The 18,459-nt window shown below is 36.2% G+C and overlaps 1 protein-coding gene across 2 annotated transcripts in view; it reads right to left on the bottom strand.

The window, feature by feature from the left end:
• Positions 1 to 2,748: 2,748 nt before the first annotated feature.
• LOC138695892 (angiotensin-converting enzyme-like) overlaps positions 2,749 to 18,459 on the bottom strand; it is a 35,800-nt gene continuing 20,089 nt past the window's right edge. Inside the window, exons 8-13 of one of the 2 annotated variants that reach the window (XM_069820234.1) lie at positions 16,645 to 16,817; positions 15,382 to 15,506; positions 12,733 to 12,988; positions 11,561 to 11,659; positions 6,950 to 7,090; positions 2,749 to 3,042 (exon numbers count right to left, since the gene is read on the bottom strand). In XM_069820234.1, coding sequence (XP_069676335.1) covers positions 2,865 to 3,042; positions 6,950 to 7,090; positions 11,561 to 11,659; positions 12,733 to 12,988; positions 15,382 to 15,506; positions 16,645 to 16,817 — 972 coding nt within the window. In that variant the 3' untranslated portion in view covers positions 2,749 to 2,864. Of the gene's footprint in view, positions 3,043 to 6,945; positions 7,091 to 11,560; positions 11,660 to 12,732; positions 12,989 to 15,381; positions 15,507 to 16,644; positions 16,818 to 18,459 lie in introns of both variants that reach the window. The other variant, XM_069820235.1, reaches the window with a different exon arrangement.

Here is an 18,459-nt window from a genome sequence, read left to right as displayed (position 1 = left end):
TCTGATATTATCTTCTCTTCTGTGTCAAGAAAAATTTGAATGCTACAAAATCTCATTTCCTGAAAATGACCTAAATGTATGTGTCAAGCTTTTTCCAATGTTCGATAAAAACAAACTAAAAACGGAACTCGCTGTGTTGTATCAGAGACAAGAATTCAGAAATATCAGTGACGCAGTGAAGCTCTTGCAATTTCTTCTATCTGAGAACTTGCAGCCTCATTTTCAGACGCATAGCTATCACCATACCAAGACAACTTCCGAACCAGAACGTTGCTTTTCGTGTCTGAAGAGAGTAAAATCCTATCTCAGAAATACGATGAGAGAAGAGAGACTGACCTCATTAGCTATGTTTTCCATTGTAAAGATTATGTTAAACGACATATCGGATTTTAATAAGATGGTGATTCAAAAGTTTGCAACCTACAAGGAACTAATCTTTAAATGAAGTAAGTTGCTTTGTTTATTTTTGTATGCAGCCCCCCTTAATTCAATACCCACGAGCCGCCACTGTGCGCAATGCATGTTGGTTGGGATACCTACAACATTGTAGTGAATATGTACACGAGCCCAGGACTTCCTTGGTGAGTGCACACAAGCCTATATGGTAATTCGAACTATGGGTTGCATCAGAAGAGCAGTGTTGTAGTAACTTTCATATTAAATTGAGTAATAGGTGGATATTGTACTGGTACTCGAATAACTGTTGTGAGTTAACCTCCTCGTGACCCTCAATCTTGGGATGAAAACAATGATATTTCCAAATTCTGGTGTCCACGCTCTTCTGATGACCCCAAAGGTCATCCATCACATGATGACGCCTCGAGCGACCAACGCCCTATCGAAATCTTATAAAAGTCCATGAGTTGACTGTCAAGTCAGGTTTTTTGTAGTCGAGCCTTCACCGGTGTCATGTAGTTACTGTATCTTCTTCTCTTCAATAAACTTCTTTTCTTTCTAAGTCTTTCTTATTGGACTTAGTAAATCTGACGTCGGCTTGCATATCTCAGCCTCCCTAAGTGGAAGACTTAGCTTTTCCGCCGAATTCACACGAGATCAAGTAATCCAATTTTGCGTCCTCCAAGGCAAAGGAAACGTTACAATATAGTCTTTTGGCGCACGAATGACTCACGTACAGTTGAGCTACGACAAAGACAATTTAGTATGATATTCTAATATGAATGTTCGTCCCTTAGATTAAGTAAAATGAAGTTTAAAAAATTGGCACTTAGCACATTTAGAATGTCAAGTCTGCAATTATTGCTATATGAGTCGGGTAAGTTAGTTTCGTATCTATTGAATCGGACCATGTTTTGGGAAAGAATCGAAACACGTAATGACAAACACTGCAATCCGTTTCCTCATTTGCTTCTTTCCAAAGAGCTCACAGTGGAAGATATGCTGTTCTTACAGTGATGGTAAACATTTACTCATTGCTCAGAAGATATTAATTTTACGAACTATGTTTATAGGACTTTTATTTCCTGTTTCAATGCATACTACCTCCTCTCTAAATATTAAAACTTTTTTCAGAACATTCTGTACGTCGGTGAAATATGGAACCCATTTAGGGTCATGGACTAAAAGAATCGCTTTTTATCATGTTTTGAGACAGGAAGCCTAACTTCGGATTTTTGTGCTAGAAAAATCCATTGCTCTTATCTAAATTTCAAACTGATACTTGACTCCAAGGACAAGCACAGTAACATTAGACCTCCGATAAAGAGACAAATGAGAAAAAAGCACCATTAAAAATGTGAGCCTGTAATTTACTACTTTATATAAAATATAGATGATAATATATTGTGTCGTTTAATAGCCCATAATAGAAAAAAGATATTGACCTATTTGTGAGTCAAGATGATAGTTTTAGTAACAATTTGCTCTCTTAGTAATAACATCATTATCTGTCATGTAATGTGACCTGAACAGTGGCGGTGCGTCAATAAGAGCACAAGAGCACGTGAACACCTTGTTTGCATCGATGCCTATCATTTACGTGCTATATCCCGAGGAGAAAATTTAATAAGTCTGTATTTTAGCCTGCAGGTGTCAGCATCTCACTGTCGGAACGTTTACTTTATGTGGATGTGTGTACAGTGCTGCTACGAGAGTGTAGTTTGTGAATTACTATACTTCAGTGTCGGCATAGAGCATAGTTTGGCTTTCAAACACGTGCTGGCTGAATGCGATGGTAGTATGAATTTAAATATCTGTATGGTGGTGTATATTATTTAAGGATAATATTTACTGGCATGTATTTATAGTAATCTATGCGAATGGGATTACAGTAGTGGTATAGGCTATAGTGTATCAGTGTGTTGTGAATCAAAATACTGTATATTACTGAATACACGCTTTTGTAAATTGTTTTATGTATTCATTTTTAACAAACGTAAACAATGAACTCTGTTCAAGTAATTTTGAAGAGTAAAGAACTGGGTAAACTGGCTTTCCAGGAAAAATTGGAAATAAAAAGACTAGGTTTCATCATTATTATTATTATTATTATTATTATTATTATTATTATTATTATTATTATTATTATTATATGTTGTTTTGAATTTATATACGGTTTTTTCGACAGTGAAACATTGGAATCATGACATTTCATATTAGGCTAAAAACGTACGATTTCAAATTCTCTTCGATTTTGGAACACAAAATTGTGAACACACTTAATATTTTATCACGAGCGGCCACTGGACCTGAAATCTAGTGGCTGTATGTATAGTTAGGCCACTTGTGAGATTCAAACAGTATCAGTACCGGTACCTTACGAAAATGACGTTCATTTTTTTTTAATAAATCATTGGTTATATTTAGAAATAAAAAACAAAAATACAAATACATAAAAAAAAACTGATCTATGAAGTAGTAGTAGTCCAGCCAATATGCTCCCCATTCTCGTCATTATTATCCTCCAGCCATGTCAACAGTGGTTTGAAATATTCTTGTATTCCATTGGAATCCATTCTTCTCTGCTTGGTTAATATCTGCATGGCATCAGGCCAAGGTCTAGATGATCCCATTTGCATCACTTCTCTGAAACAATAGCATGTTTTATTGAAATGTTTCCAATATACCGGTACTAATAACATTGGCCAACAGTAATTTTCCTTCAGAGATAAGAACCACCAACTCTTTCTAATTTGAGGTTTCTGAGTTCGAAAATGATCATAAAAGCTGCAAATGGTTAAAGTTTTCAGTTGCAAACGCTTATATAATTTTTATGCTCGACCATGCCGAAATGTAGTAATTATACACCTGGTAGCAGCCCTTTAATGGACCTCATTAAAGTACACCTATTCATTAAAGTTCAGGTGTTCCACCAATCAGAAAACACCATTGTAGCAATATGAAAGCGCAAGTATTGATTATTCTCAGATATGCAATCGAAAGACAACTAGTGAGGCTGGAAATCCAATACTGTCGCAGAAGGTTAGGTTCTGTTACTATAATAATTAGCGTTAATTGTAAATAATATTCAAATAAATTCAATTTGTCATCTCGTTTTTCAATGTCTAAATCAATTTCAGGGTTATATCAAGATTAATGTTCATTTTACTCTCTAGATTATATCAAGGTCAATGACATTTGTTCCTCGGAAAAAATCAATACTTTCGCATCTGCGCACATCTCACAATTTACGAGATATTGCACAAGGTCAGTTCTGCTCCCCGGTCAGATAAGAATAACATGAATACTTATGAATAATTTCAAGTTAGAAATATGGTCGAGCATAAAAAGTCGTGAAACTTGCCTATAATGGTAATTAAGACGCTCGTATGAAAATTATGAAACTCGCTTGTTCTCGTTTCATAAACATACTCGCGTTTTAATTACTACCATTATAGGCTCGTTGCATAATGTACTATTTTGTTCGCTTCTGTAACACTTTATGCAATTAGTTGAACAGTCTGACTTTGTTCAACAATGTTGTACCTAGGGACAGTTTTTTAAATTTAAATTCTTTTAATTTTTGTATAAGCTTTTATAACTTTTTATTATTAACAACAGTACCGTGTCTTCGAAGTGTAAGGTATCAATTAAACAATTTTTTGTATAAATTTTTTTAATTTTCCTACATACTGCCCCTAGGTACGTAAGAGTGATGTATCTTGGAACACAAGGTGATGTACCTTGGGACATAGCATGACATACATTGGGACATGGTTCAACATAATTTCAATGTAACTAATATTTCATTAAGTTTATAATTATACAAAATACAGACAATTTACTATTTTCTAATTATTATTAATGATAGGTTTTGCCTTTAAATTTAATGTAATAACAATAGTGATAATATTGCTAAGTTTAAAGTTTTAAAATAGTGTAAGTTCCACCTCTCAGTTTTCGCTTTGGTGGGCTATCCTCATATACTGTATCACAGAATATGTGACAGTGGCATAATGACCAACGGACTATTTACAGAGGTGCACTCATTACGAGTAACTACGTGGCCGGGATCTGACAGGATGGGTGCTGTTTTGAATCACTGATTCAGCGGCAGTTCCTCTATATGAGCACAGGAGCACGTGAACAGCTTGAAAACCAACAATAATCATACATATTACTGTATTAATATTATTACAGTACATCTATTACTTTCCAATGTGCAATGATGTTCTTACATTTTTTTTTGTCTCGAGAGAATGTCCCGTTCGTGTGACGTGTGTCTTTAAATCTCCATTGGACACGTTGACAGCAGCTCGCATAATTTTTGTCTAGCAGGGTGAAATAGCCTGAGCCGAGAATATTTTCTGGTTTGTTACAATGGTTACAATAGCTCTGGCTCGCACAAGTCTTAACGTGCTAGTAACAGAGAAAGAGAGATGCTCCATCTCCCTTGGGCCTGGCATCCTGTTCCTTTCTCCCTCTTGCCTCGTTTTCTCTCTTTACTCTTTCTTTTCAAAATACCGTTACGCATGGGGCTGATTCTGTCGTCTTTTGTTCAGCAAAGTAAGGAAAATAGAAGCTCCATTGGTGCATATTGAAAGTTGAAACAGGAATACTTGAAGTTTGGAGACGGACGTGTGTGAAATTGTGAGTGTATTAAATGAAAAGAGAATTAAAACATTCCTCCGTAGCACCATGACAGAAAACCGATAAAGTACATTGACTATGTTGGCAGTAGGAAAAAAAAAACTTGTCAAGAACATTAGAAATTTCAGTAATAGGTATTGATAAGTTTGCATCACTGAAAACTAGGCGAATGGAGTTTCTCTACAAATAAATCCAGATCTTCAACACCATCTACAACAGCAGTTAAGGTGAGTCCTATGAATTAATTTTACTCTGCTGTTGTTTAATGGTTTTAATTTTGGTTTTATATGCTTAGATTTGGTGCATGAATATTAGAACTCGTTTATCTCGTCTGTGACTCAGCTATACGAGAATATGTGTTCATTATTCATTTTTTTTTTGTGAACACCCATCCACGAGCCGCCACTGAAATGATTACTTACGCATATCATATTCTTATGCTGTACTGAAGTACATATCGTGGGGTTTCTGCGAAAACCCTGTAACTCCAGTTTTGCTGAAAATGGAGTTATTATCTGAATATGTAAAATGTTATGCTCCGTCGTCTGGGAAAACCCACTTATTCCTGTGAGGTATAGTTTTCCTCAGGTATATTCCCGGCGTCCTTTTGAACTTATGTCAAGAACTACAATTCCAAAACTTCAACTCCGTTTTTCTCAAAACTTAGAAAAATGGAGTTATAGGGTGTTTGCAGAAACCACAAGATATTATATTTCCGTGCAGGAATTCTGAGTTATCATATGATGAAGGATAGATAGAACAGAGAAAAATTTCGTCGGATCCCGGCCACATAGTCACTCGTATTTAGTGCACCTCTGTACATAGCGCATTGGACATTGTGCCACTGTCACATATTCTGTGACACAGTACATGAGAATAGGCCACTAAAGGGAAAACTGAGAGGTAGAACTTAAACTGAGAGGATTCGATCTGGCATCGGAACTGGAATCCGGTGAGGCTTAATGGGTAAAGTGTTAGCACGTAGAGCTGAAAACCCGGGTTCGAGTCCCAATGCCGGAGAGAATTTTTCTCTGTTCTATCCATCCTTCATCATATGATAACGTAGAATTCCTCCACGGAAATATCATATGTACTTCAGTACATCATAATAATAATCCTAGTGTGTAGTTTATTAGTCAGCTAGTCACTAGACTAGACGGCATTTCGGAAGGCAGTCAGCTGCTATATGCGCCGTAGCATTTCTGGTATGTGACGTCACAAGCTTGTACAGTAGAACCAATCGCAATCAGTCCATAACAAGTACTTCCTGAGTTCGTTTGTTCACGTGTGAGTGTTTCAGTACATTGAATAAGTAAAACTAACATTTACTGTGTGTGTATGCAAGATAAATAAATGGAATAAGAAACTATAAAAAGACAAATATGGCACAGGCAGGCGTGGGTGATAGTGTTTCAGGTGTATAATTATTTCAAAAACGTTGACTAGCAGAATGCTGCCGGCCATCTTGATGCTGGCTACAATGTTGCCAACGTGCAAGAAACGACTGCAGAAGCATGTGGTGTGGGATTGAGAACCGTGCAAAGAATATTGTTAGTGAAGGAGAGAGGGTTTGTTTGGTGTCATGCTTACAGTAGTCAATGGCTAAGGTCATTATTGTCTTTTGGTAATTTAAATTCTCTTCCTGTGCTATTTGTATTGCACGTGGGCGTGAAGTACGATGTGGCAATGTTGTACGCTGCCTTGCTCTCTCTATCTGTCTCTCTCGACACAAACGCTAGCAGGCTACCGCCTTCCGAATTGCCGTCGACTCTAGTGTATACCGGTAGTGAGGTTTAAGACATGGCCTTACTCAGGGGAAATGGCTGTTTTTAAGTAAAATACATCATAGTAATTGCTTGCAGAAAATTAAGTGTTTTTAGAAATTAAAAATATGCTTACATACTTTAGAAGATTTCCAGCTTCTTTGTTGTTATAAATATCGCAATGGTGCAAAGGCTTGTCCAGATCATGGGGATCGAATTGATCTGCAACTATACAAAGTCCACGATGGAACTGGAACTGTATGATGCTACTAATAAAATACCTGAAACATTACAAAGTACGAAATGACAGGATTTATTTAAAATTTATATCGGTATGCAAATCAGAAAGATTTAAACATATATACATTCACGCACATATCTAACCATATAATCGTACACTATTTCACTGAAGGTTGAATATGGCTACACCATTTTGTAGTACATGTCGGTAAGAAATCATTGAAATTGAAATAGAAAATGAAAGACACATCTTATTATGCACATTGTGAAACTATAGTCCCTTCAAATAGTATTGACTGAATAAAGTAACGCCATCTATCACAGACCTCGGGACTATCTCTCACACAGACTTCGGAGTTATCTGACATAAACTTCGGCTTCTCAATTAACTTAGCTCTCATCAAACCCCCTCTAACTTTGTCACAAACACTGGAATATCGCAATAGTGGTGTATAATGGTGTACCCATATTTAACTTCGTATCCATTCCCACATGATTAGCTGATTTTTTCACAGTATCTTCAGATATAATCAACTAAGACCTTTCTGAAATTCCATTATCCTAACAGTGTTGTGTACCATATCTGAAATACAAGGAAGAATTCGCTATTCCTGATGAAAAAGGGGGACTTTTAATTGGTATGCTGTACATTGCTCCTGATGATAGATGAGGTTTATAAGTAGCAGAGGAATTTTCGAATTATTTTTGGAGCTGGTCTCTTTATCTGAGGCTGCGATCGGGTGTAGGTTCGAATCTGGTCTGGACTGATTACCTGGTTAGGTTTTATTCCACTGTAAGTTAAGGCAAAGTTTGGTCTCATCAAATATTCCAGGTGCCTGCTGTATCTGCTGACATTTTATTCAACATGCTGGCGAAGAATTTCAATGCTGTCAATTGATATTGAATATGCAATGGTCTTTAAATTGTCCCGTAAGTAAGAATCCAATTGATTGATGTCAAAAGAATTAGCAGGCCATGATGTTGGTTCCCCTCTGATTCTAAAGCAGCATTATATGCAATATATTCATATAAAATGATGTCAATCCAAATTAAAGAATGTCGCAAAATGATCTAACATCTTCAAAAACTACAGAAAAGAATTCAATTGCAATGGATACCTGCACATTGCGGAATTGCTGGAAATGAAACTGCTGAGTTCTTGCCAAAAAAGGATCCAATTTAATTCAGAATACAAATACAAGCCTCCCTTTAACATCCATCAAAAGACTAATTAAAAATAAATATAAAATCAAGCACTATATACCAAAGTCAAAGATAAAAAATGGAGCATTTTAATAATAAAAAAAAAAAACAGAAATTATTCCAGAAATCCCACGTAAATCTGCAATAGCAAAATTCAGACTGCTTACAGAACACGATTATTTGGCCAAACACTTGAATAAAATAGGAATTTACACAAATCCAAATTGCCCTCTATGCAACAAAGAAGAAGAAATGACTGAAGATCATCTACAAACCTGTGAAGTTCTACCTGATGGATCCACCACAGAGAAATATTGGAGAGCAAGAATGCTAATGGCTTCGTTGCCAAAGCTTGGCATTAGATAGCAGCAACAACAACAACATGTTGGTTCCCCACTACCAGTCACTGTCAACATCTATCTTTACTGCTAGCCTCCATTATCATTACCACACCACCCCCAACCTAAACATCTCACTGCTGCCACTGTCACCACCATGGCCACTACAGTCACCGATACTTACATTTATAGGATTTTATTTTGTGTCGTTAAGTATTCCTCCATTCATTTTTCATTCTTCATTATCAACCCCATGATGTCATCAAGTGTAGAGAAGGTCCCTTTCTTTGTTCGTTTGCTCAACATTTAATATCTATTTGTTTTTGTAGCAGTTTTTGTTTCATTCTTGGAATGTGTTGGAATCAATCTTGTTTCCATTGTAATTTTTGTTCACATTGCTGTATTTAATTGAATATCAATAACTGAGCTACTATCTATCTGTATCGAACTACTGATTGTAAATTTCATTTTCCTGGTTTCTCTTTGCTGCTGTCATAGAGGTGCTGAGTTCAATCGTCACATTTTTACATCAACAATAATCTCGAACTACAACATCGCATACAGAACAAATAACACTCTACAAAAACATCTCAACACACAAACAACACCAACAAACAAATACAACCACACAGGCGTATACAAACTCAAATGCAACAACTTCTACATAGGACAGACAGGCAGATCATTTCAAACACGTTACAAAGAACACATCACAGCCATAACAAAATTGCAAAACACCTCCACATGTGCAGAACACATCATAAATGCCAACCACACCTACAGAGACATCAACACAGACATGGAAATACTGCACATCCAACCAATAAGCCAGAAACTCAACACACTAGAACAATACGAAATATACAGACACACGAAAACACAACCCAACGATATTCTCAACACACAACTCAATTTCAAAACACATACACTCTTTGACTCTACACTACAAAACGCACTCACACAGGAAACAAGAGGCGCCAAGACCAACAACGACCAGTTCCGAAGATGACCGAAAAATAAGTCGAAACATGTTAACAAGGTACGTTAATAATATTTAACACAAGAAAGTTATTATCATACAAATTCCGACGTGATACAGTGTTAAAAGTTGTGTAATCAAGACAGTGGCGGCTCCTGCATATTTCTTAAGAGGAGGAAAGAGGTTAACAGCATGAAATGACACTTCTTGAATGAAATATTCTACAAATTAGCCTACATGCATACCTGTAAGACCAGGTAGTGTTGGGGTTGGCCTTCCCTTCTTTATAGCAATAATCTGTATTTGTAAACTGAGTTTCCTAAATTGTCCAAAATATATTATGTTAAACTTCCTTTCATTGTTGATTAATTGCGCAAATGAACAATTACAAGGAAGTTCACAACCTCGTAGCATTTTTCGAGCACACTACAGCATCACATGTGTTGGAAGAGACTAGCTACTAACTTGTAACCGGAACCGTTTTACGGAAATGGAAATGGGAAATAATCTGAGGAAAGCGAGAACACTGCACCCACCCACGTGGTCCCTGTTGCCACATGTACATTTTACAAGTTCAGTATCACATGCTTTTGAAGAATGTCAGTTCTTGTAAAGTCATGCTATCATTATTGTTCAAAGCTGCCGGTGACCGATTAATTTTTTATGTTAAAAATGATGTAGTTTGGAGTACCTACTTTCAGTTTCAAATATATTTGTACAAAACTGACAACTTGGCTGTTGCCCTGTCTAGTAAACAATGAATAGAAGTGAATTTCAGGGGCCAACTACGTAACTTTCAAATATCCACGAAAGTTTCAAACCATGAATAGCAGCCTATATAAAGTGCAATGAATAATATTTTTGATTTATAATTTTAAAAAAGTTTATATGGTGTCTTTCAAAGCGTTGCGTTAAAACTGTTTTTGTTGTGCCTCCTCCTAGATGTGTTCTAGTCTGGTTGAATGCAAGATCGTTAGATGGCAGCAGTAACGAGCTTGCTGCACGACCAGTCGGTTTCTATTTCCCGCCCATGCGATGATTCAGAGGAGGATCTCCTCCTTCTCCGTTCATGTACTCTCTTTAAAACTCTGGTTCTTTCTCTGGCCGCTAGTGCGCTGTTATCTATGTGTGTTAACTGCAGTAGAGGAAGAATGGAGTGCCTTTCCTTCACACAGACAATCTCGCATCTTTCTCACAGTTTTCTACAGCACATGAGCGCGCGTCGTTTAAAACTCGATCATCCGAGTTGTTCTTATAGCTGTGAACTTAAAAATTATCGAATCTTCCCCGAATTTCAAGGCACATATTTTATTTGGTATTTACTTTCAAAAGAAGAAAAATGTAAGGAGGACGTTCCTCCCTTCCCTCCCCCGAGGAGCCGCCACTGAATCAAGATGAATAATCTCGACTTTCTGCAACATATCATTTCTGCCTTTTTTTTTGAGGTTAAATGTTTAAGTGTTTGATTCGGACATTGGAATTAATTTAAGTTATGAATTATATCTAGCTTGTGGCTATCAGAAATATTGCACTCTATATAAATGAAAGTCTGTAATTTTATTGTAAATTACAAAAATTATCAAACAGGACAAAATTCTTTTGGAATAGAATTTGACAGTTTTTTACATTTGAGCCAAATTACTTTCACTTGAATACTGTTTTATGATCATTCTCATATTTTTCAAAATTCGAACATGTTTTCAAACACATGGCAGCTAACTGAATTGTAACATACCGTACTATAAAATGTTTTGTTACAATATCAGTGCATACTGTAACTTAGATTGAAAGTGGTTTACTTCATTTCCCACCTGGCATGTCTAAGTCTTAATGTGTGTGTCTTTAGTCTTATGACTAAAAAAAAAAACAATAACTTTATCAATTTTAGAATTTGTATTTAACAAACATTACAGCCTATTACAGAACATGTACCCAGATACAATTATTGTACTAACAAAAAAATTAAGAGAAATACAAATTTTATATTTTACCTCAGATATGGTACTCCAGCAGCAATGTGGTACTTTGATCCCGGGTCAAAATCATCTTCGGTTCTTTCAACTGGTGGAGAAATTCCTTCCATTTTTTTCCTACAAGAAATCGCAATGTATTCAGACACTCAAACAATTTAACTCAAACGCTTCATTACATTACATTAGCACAAGTCATAATAGTACATTATGCAACGAGCCTATAATGGTAGTAATTAAGACGCAAGTATGTTTGTTTATGAAACGAGCGCAAGCGAGTTTCATAATTTTCATACGAGCGTCTTAATTACCATTATAGGCAAGTTTCATACGACTTTTTATGCTCGACCATATTTCTAACTTGAAATTATTCAGAAGTACCGGTATTCATTTTATTTGTATCTGACAGAAGATCGGAAGTGACCTTGTTCATACCTCTTAAATTGTGAGATGTGCGCAGACGCGAAAGTATTGATTTTTTCCGAGGAACAATAATGTCATTGATCCTGACGTAATGTAACATGAACTAATTTTGATACAACCTGGAAATTGATTTAAAATTGAAAAACGAGATGACAAATTGAATTTATTTGAATATTATTTATGGTATGGTATGGTTTATTCTCACTCAAACTTTTGGTCCTGCTGGCCCTTCACATTATATAGTATTCAGGCCAGCAGTCCCTTCCATATACTATTTACAACTTGTACAATACTCGATGTTAATGACCGACATCTCTTCATCATTTAATGTTCACCCACTAAGTCTTTCATGTTCGTTCACCACACTTCCTATATTTCTGCGTTTATTAAATATTCCTTCTTTCCCTCTACATTTGAATATTATTTACAATTAACGCTAATTATTATAGTAACAGAACATAACCTTCTGCGACAGTATTGGATTTCCAGCCTCCGTGACGTTTCCCTCGTCTTTCGATTGCATATCCGAGAATAATCGAAAACCTGAACTTTAATGAATAAGTGTACTTTAATGACCTGCATTAAAGGACTGCTACCAGTGTATAATTACTACTTTTCGGCATGGTCGAGCATAAAAATTAGTGCCTCTTAGAAAAATAGAAAAGGAGGAAGCTTAAATTATTATTAATGACATTTCTATAGAAAAATCTATATTACAATGCGAAATAAATGTTCCCAAATTAGAGTACAGATATGAAATGTTTTCCCACCTGAGTTTCCACCAATGGTGATTGTAACTGTCTGGCTTGACTTTGCCTTGGAACACATCCCATCTCCAACTGTCAACCAGCAAAGCATATGGGAGAAATACAATTTTCTCAAGTGCAATTTGAAATAGAAAATTAATGTCCTCATGATAGCTAATTGTCTTGTTACCGGTGCTGTTATTAAATATTCCAATCTTCTGCATATGTGAAGGAGTGAGTGCTGACAACGCCATTAGATCACCAATAGCTTCGTGGAATGCTGCAAATTATTATAATAAATAGACAAATGTGATGTACATGGGAGAAGTTTTATGTTTAAGTATTTGATGCTCTGTGCATATTAACATCGTGTGAGTGTGTGTTTTTTTTTACAGTATATATTTCAACATGCCCCATTACATAGGTTGTAATATTACATGTTTTGTGTGTGTGTGTGTGTGCGTGCGTGCGTGCGTGCGTGCGTGCGTGCGTGCGTGCGTGCGTGCGTGCGTGCGTGCGTGCGTGCGTGCGCGTGCGCGTGTGTGTGTGTGTGTGTGGCGAAGCGTGAAATCGCGATAAAAGCTTGCACTATGGAATTACTTTAATTTCTCTTAAGAAAGAGGGCGTGGCTTGACATTACTCCTTGTTTATTATTATTATTATTATTACTTACTGACTGGCTTTTAAGGAACCCGGACGTTCATTGCCGCCCTCACAGAAGCCCGCCATTGGTACCTATCCTGAGCAAGATTAATCCAATCCCTACCATCATATCCCACCTCCCTCAAATCTATTTTAATATTATCTTCCCATCTACGTCTCGGCCTTCCCAAAGGTCTTTTCCCCTCTGGCCTCCCAACTAACACTCTATATGCATTTCTGGATTCGCCCATACGTGCTACATGCCCTGCCCATCTCAAACGTCTGGATTTAATGTTCCTATTTATGTCAGGTGAAGGATACAATGCGTGCAGCTCTGCATTGTGTAACTTTCTCCATTCTCCTGTAACTTCATTACTCTTAGCCCCAAATATTTTCCTAAGAACCTTATTCTCAAAAACCCTCAATCTCTGTTCCTCTCTCAAAGTGAGAGTCCAAGCTTCACAACCATATAGAACAACCAGTAATGTAACTGTTTTGTAAATTCTAACTTTCAGATTTTTTGACAAAAGACTAGATGACAAAAGCTTCTCAACCGAATAATAAGAGGCATTTCTCATATTTATTCTGCGTTTAATTTCCTCCCGAGTGTCATTTATATTTGGTACTCTTGCTCCAAGATATTTGAATTTTTCCACCTCTTCGAAGGATAAATCTCCAATTTTTATATTTCCATTTCGTACAATATTCTGGTCACGAGTCATAATCATATACTTAGTCTTTTCGGAATTTACTTCCAACCCTATCGCTTTACTTGCTTCAAGTAGAATTTCCGCGTTTTCCTTAATCGTTTGTGGATTTTCTCCTAACATATTCACGTTATCCGCATAGACAAGAAGCTGATGTAACCATTCAATTTCAAACCCTCTGTGTTATCCTGAACATTCCTAATGGCATATTCCAGAGCAAAGTTAAAAAGTAGATGTGGCAATGCATCTCCCTGCTTTAGCCCGCAGTGAATTGGAAAAGCATCAGATAGAAACTGGCCTATGCAGACTCTGCTGTAAGTTTCACTAAGACACATTTTAATTAATCGAGCTAGTTTCTTGGGAATACCAAATTCAATAAGAATATCATATAAAACTTCACTCTTAACCGAGTCATACGCCTTTTTGAAATCTATGAATAACTGATGTACTGTACTCTTACACTCCCATTTTTTCTCCAATATCTGTCGAATACAAAAAATCTGATCAATAGTCGATCTAAGACAAAGTATATGATTATGTCTCGTGACGAGAATATCGTACGAAATGGAAATATAAAAATTGGAAATTTATCTTTTGAAGAGGTGAAAAAATTCAAATACCTGGGAGCAACAGTAACAAATATAAATGATACTCGGGAGGAAATTAAATACAGAATAAATATGGGAAATGCCTGTTATTATTCGGTTGAGAAGCTTTTATCATCCATTCTGCTGTCAAAAAAATGTGAAAGTTATAATTTATAAAACAGTTATATTACTGGTTGTTCTTTACGGTTGTGAAACTTGCACCTCACTTTGAGAGAGGAACATAGGTTAAGGGTGTTTGAGAATAAGGTGCTTAGGAAAGTATTTGGGGCTAAGAGGGATGAAGTTATAGGAGAATGGAGAAAGTTACACAGCACAGAATTGCACGCATTGTATTCTTCACCTGACATAATTAGGAACATTAAATCCAGACGTTTGAGATGGACAGGGCATGTAGCACGTATGGGCGAATCCAGAAATGCATATAGAGTGTTATTTGGGAGGCCGGAGGGAAAAAGATCTTTGGGGAGGACGTAGATGGGAAGATAATATTAAAATAGATGATAGAGACTGTATTGGTCTTGCTCAGGATAGGGACCAATGATGGACTTATGTGAGGGTGGTAATGAACCTCCGGGTTCCTTAAAAGCCAGTAAGTAAGTATATTCTATTAGTCACAATGAGTAACTTAATAAGATAATTACAAATTGGTCCCTTAAAAAGTAACAGTACTATTCCATATAAGTAAATACAAAGTATTTATTAAGCAAGTCTCATACCTGGATTGGCCCCTTCTTTTTGTACTAGTGGTAAATTTCTGTATTGCATGAAGTACTGGATATGACCCAGTTCATGATGAATAGTGATGAAGTCTTTTTTTGTAACTTTAGTGCACATTTTAATCCTGTAACAAGGAAATACTTTTTACATCAGCAAATAATACCATCTCAAACAGCAGAAATAACTAAAATGCCCTCTCAATTAATATCACTCAATAAAAGAATTGTATTCCAATGGATACCATCCCATTGTGAATCCTGGGAAACGAGAATGCGTATGCTTTAGTAAAGAAGGGCAGCACTGCTACTTACAGACCTGTTACTAAATCTACGTATTACTCTGTGAAAAGATTTTTTAAATCTACATACTTAGACTTCAACAAACAAAATTTGATAACACAATCTCAAGGGAAAAAATGGAACTCTCTGCATCATAATCCACAGTTAATTCCCGATTTACCACGAAAATCGTCTGTAGCTGCATTTAGATTGGCAACAGGCCATGATTGTTTGGCCAAACACGTGCATAGAATTTGGAATATATCAGTTTCCTAACTGCCCATTGTGCAACTCAAACCAAGAAATGGATTCGGAACACCTCAAAATCTGTGCTTCAGTGGCTGGCCATGATAATATATTTGAAAAATATTGGAGTGCAAGAGGTCAAATGGCTTTATTGTCAAACACCTGGCATTAGAAAACAACAACATAGTACCGGTATAGTACATTGCTATTGAAACCGACATTCTTCAAATTAAAAATGTAATTTAAATGAAACAATGAAAATAAAATAAGAAACTTCCAATGGATTCCAAGACTTGGATACCTTGTACCGGTAGTTAATAGTAATATTTATTTGTCAGAAACCAGTGTACAAGGTCTGGATATGATATCATGTTTGATAATATACATATGCATACATACACTCACACATGCACAAACAAATAAACTTAGCACAAATAATTATAGACAAATAAACAAATAATTATAAGAAATAAACATACATAGGAAAACAAACAAACACTGAGAAATAAACAAAACAAACACTGAGAGATAAACAGAATATGCTGTAGGTTAACACATTTATATAAGGACAAAATGAATAATTAAAATATAAAGAAAGGGTTACGGTACATTCCTAAAATACAATATTTACATCACACTCCATGAATTCATTCACTGAATAGAAAGGTCTATTCAGCAACCATTTATGTGTGCTATGTATGTTTATTTTTTAAGAAGTAAAAGGAAAATCGTTAATACCTGAAATCTTTGCGATCATACATGTCCCAAGCTGATGCATGACACACCATTTTTCTGTTATCTTCTGGTTTCTCAATTATTGAATTTTTCCAAAATTCTGCTGGCAGAGGAATAAGACCAAGAGACTGGAAAAGTGTGTCTACTTCTTGGAACATTTTGAGAGGTGTATAACCCTGAAATATTTATAGATTCCATTATACTGGGTGTTCATTTCAAAGTGTGTCATGACGTCACTGTTGTGAGTCTGCGATTTGAAGCGAGTTTCAGCTTTTATGTCAGAGAAGTTGCCTATTAATCAAGGCGTTCAATCTGAACTTGAGAACGTGTACAGTGTAACTTGAATGTCGTAGCAACAGATGGCGGTCTGTAAAGTCTGTGTGCTGCCATAACCTCTTTCGAACTGTGTTTTGCGCGGGCAAGTCGTACGCAGGGTATTTGTTATCATCGGTTGTGTATGGCAACATTCCACAATACAAATCAAATGCTCCGTGTCCATGTTGACCATCGAAGTTAATGTCAACAAATACGTAAGTAATTGTCTTAACCTTCCCACATATCCCGACAGTAAGAAAAAAACTCACCTCAGTGCGTGTTACCAAATAGTTCACATTCCTGCCACTACCGGCATTACAGTACATATTGGTAAGTACTCTTCAGAATGAACGCTGTACTTGCTAGGCAACTTCTCTGGCACATAGGTAATACGCCTCTATGGAAGTGTAGGAAGATTGAATTCTCTAGGCTCAATGACTAGTCACATGACGGCATATAGCGACCCATGACACACTTTGAACTGAACACGCAGTATTACCAGTACCATCTTTTTTAATAGCATACACTTTCTCTAAATGTAAGGCAATATATAACTTCCAGCAAGAACATTTCTATTTTGCTAAAAATATTAAAATACTAAAATAAGTATTACCGGTACATATGTTCAGTTATATGAGATGCAAATTATCATACAGAGGTGACAAAAGAAGATGAGACCAAGACCATAATTTTCAACAAGTACTACGAATATAAAATAAAAATTTCAAGTTCCTCAAAGTTAAAAAATACATACAACACCAGGTATAAAGTGCACATCACTTTGATAGCGAAATCTCGACCTTTCAAAACAAAGATTTATGAAGATTAAACAAGCAGAAAAGGAGATTTCTCACAAGAATTATAAGCACATTTAATTATTTAGATAAGAAAATATGTATTTATAGAAACTAAAAATCATAGCTAGCATCAGCAGTATTATTAAATACAAAGATAATTAGAAACATATTACAAAAATGAAGAATCATAGATTAGATCAGGGGTCGTCAGCACAGAATACGTTGGGGCTAGTGTCTCTTACCCGCGGAAAATGCAGTGCACCATGGTGCACTCGTAACTGCTAGCAGGTATTCTCTCTATCTGTTCCTGCTGCACGACAGGGCACACGGGACGGCTCCGCTTACCCTTTACACATTTCAGCGAGTGCTGACGACCACTGGATTAGATCTCCTCACAAATAATGTTAAATCACTGGCACTGAGTAAGAACATTATGCAGACCTTCGAAACATTTGTGAATAGGCGTTGTTGAAACTTGGTCATTTTCACTCTCTTTCTCCTCCTAATCTCCCTCTCAGCCCTTTTAAACTCTTTCTCTTTCTTACCCAGCTCGAAAAGTTGCACTTTAAATTCTTAAAAGACTAATAAAAGAAACAAAGTAGCGGAGAAAAAATACGTGTCACATATACAAATTTTAATTAAAATTCAGAACTCCTGTTTTTAATATGTACCGTAGTGGCCATTAGTGGCCAATATACATGATCAT

The sequence above is a fragment of the Periplaneta americana genome, chromosome 3 (genome assembly GCF_040183065.1).
Source record: "Periplaneta americana isolate PAMFEO1 chromosome 3, P.americana_PAMFEO1_priV1, whole genome shotgun sequence".
In the NCBI taxonomy this organism is placed as follows: domain Eukaryota; kingdom Metazoa; phylum Arthropoda; class Insecta; order Blattodea; family Blattidae; genus Periplaneta; species Periplaneta americana.
This window is presented reverse-complemented; position numbering and strand designations above follow the sequence as displayed.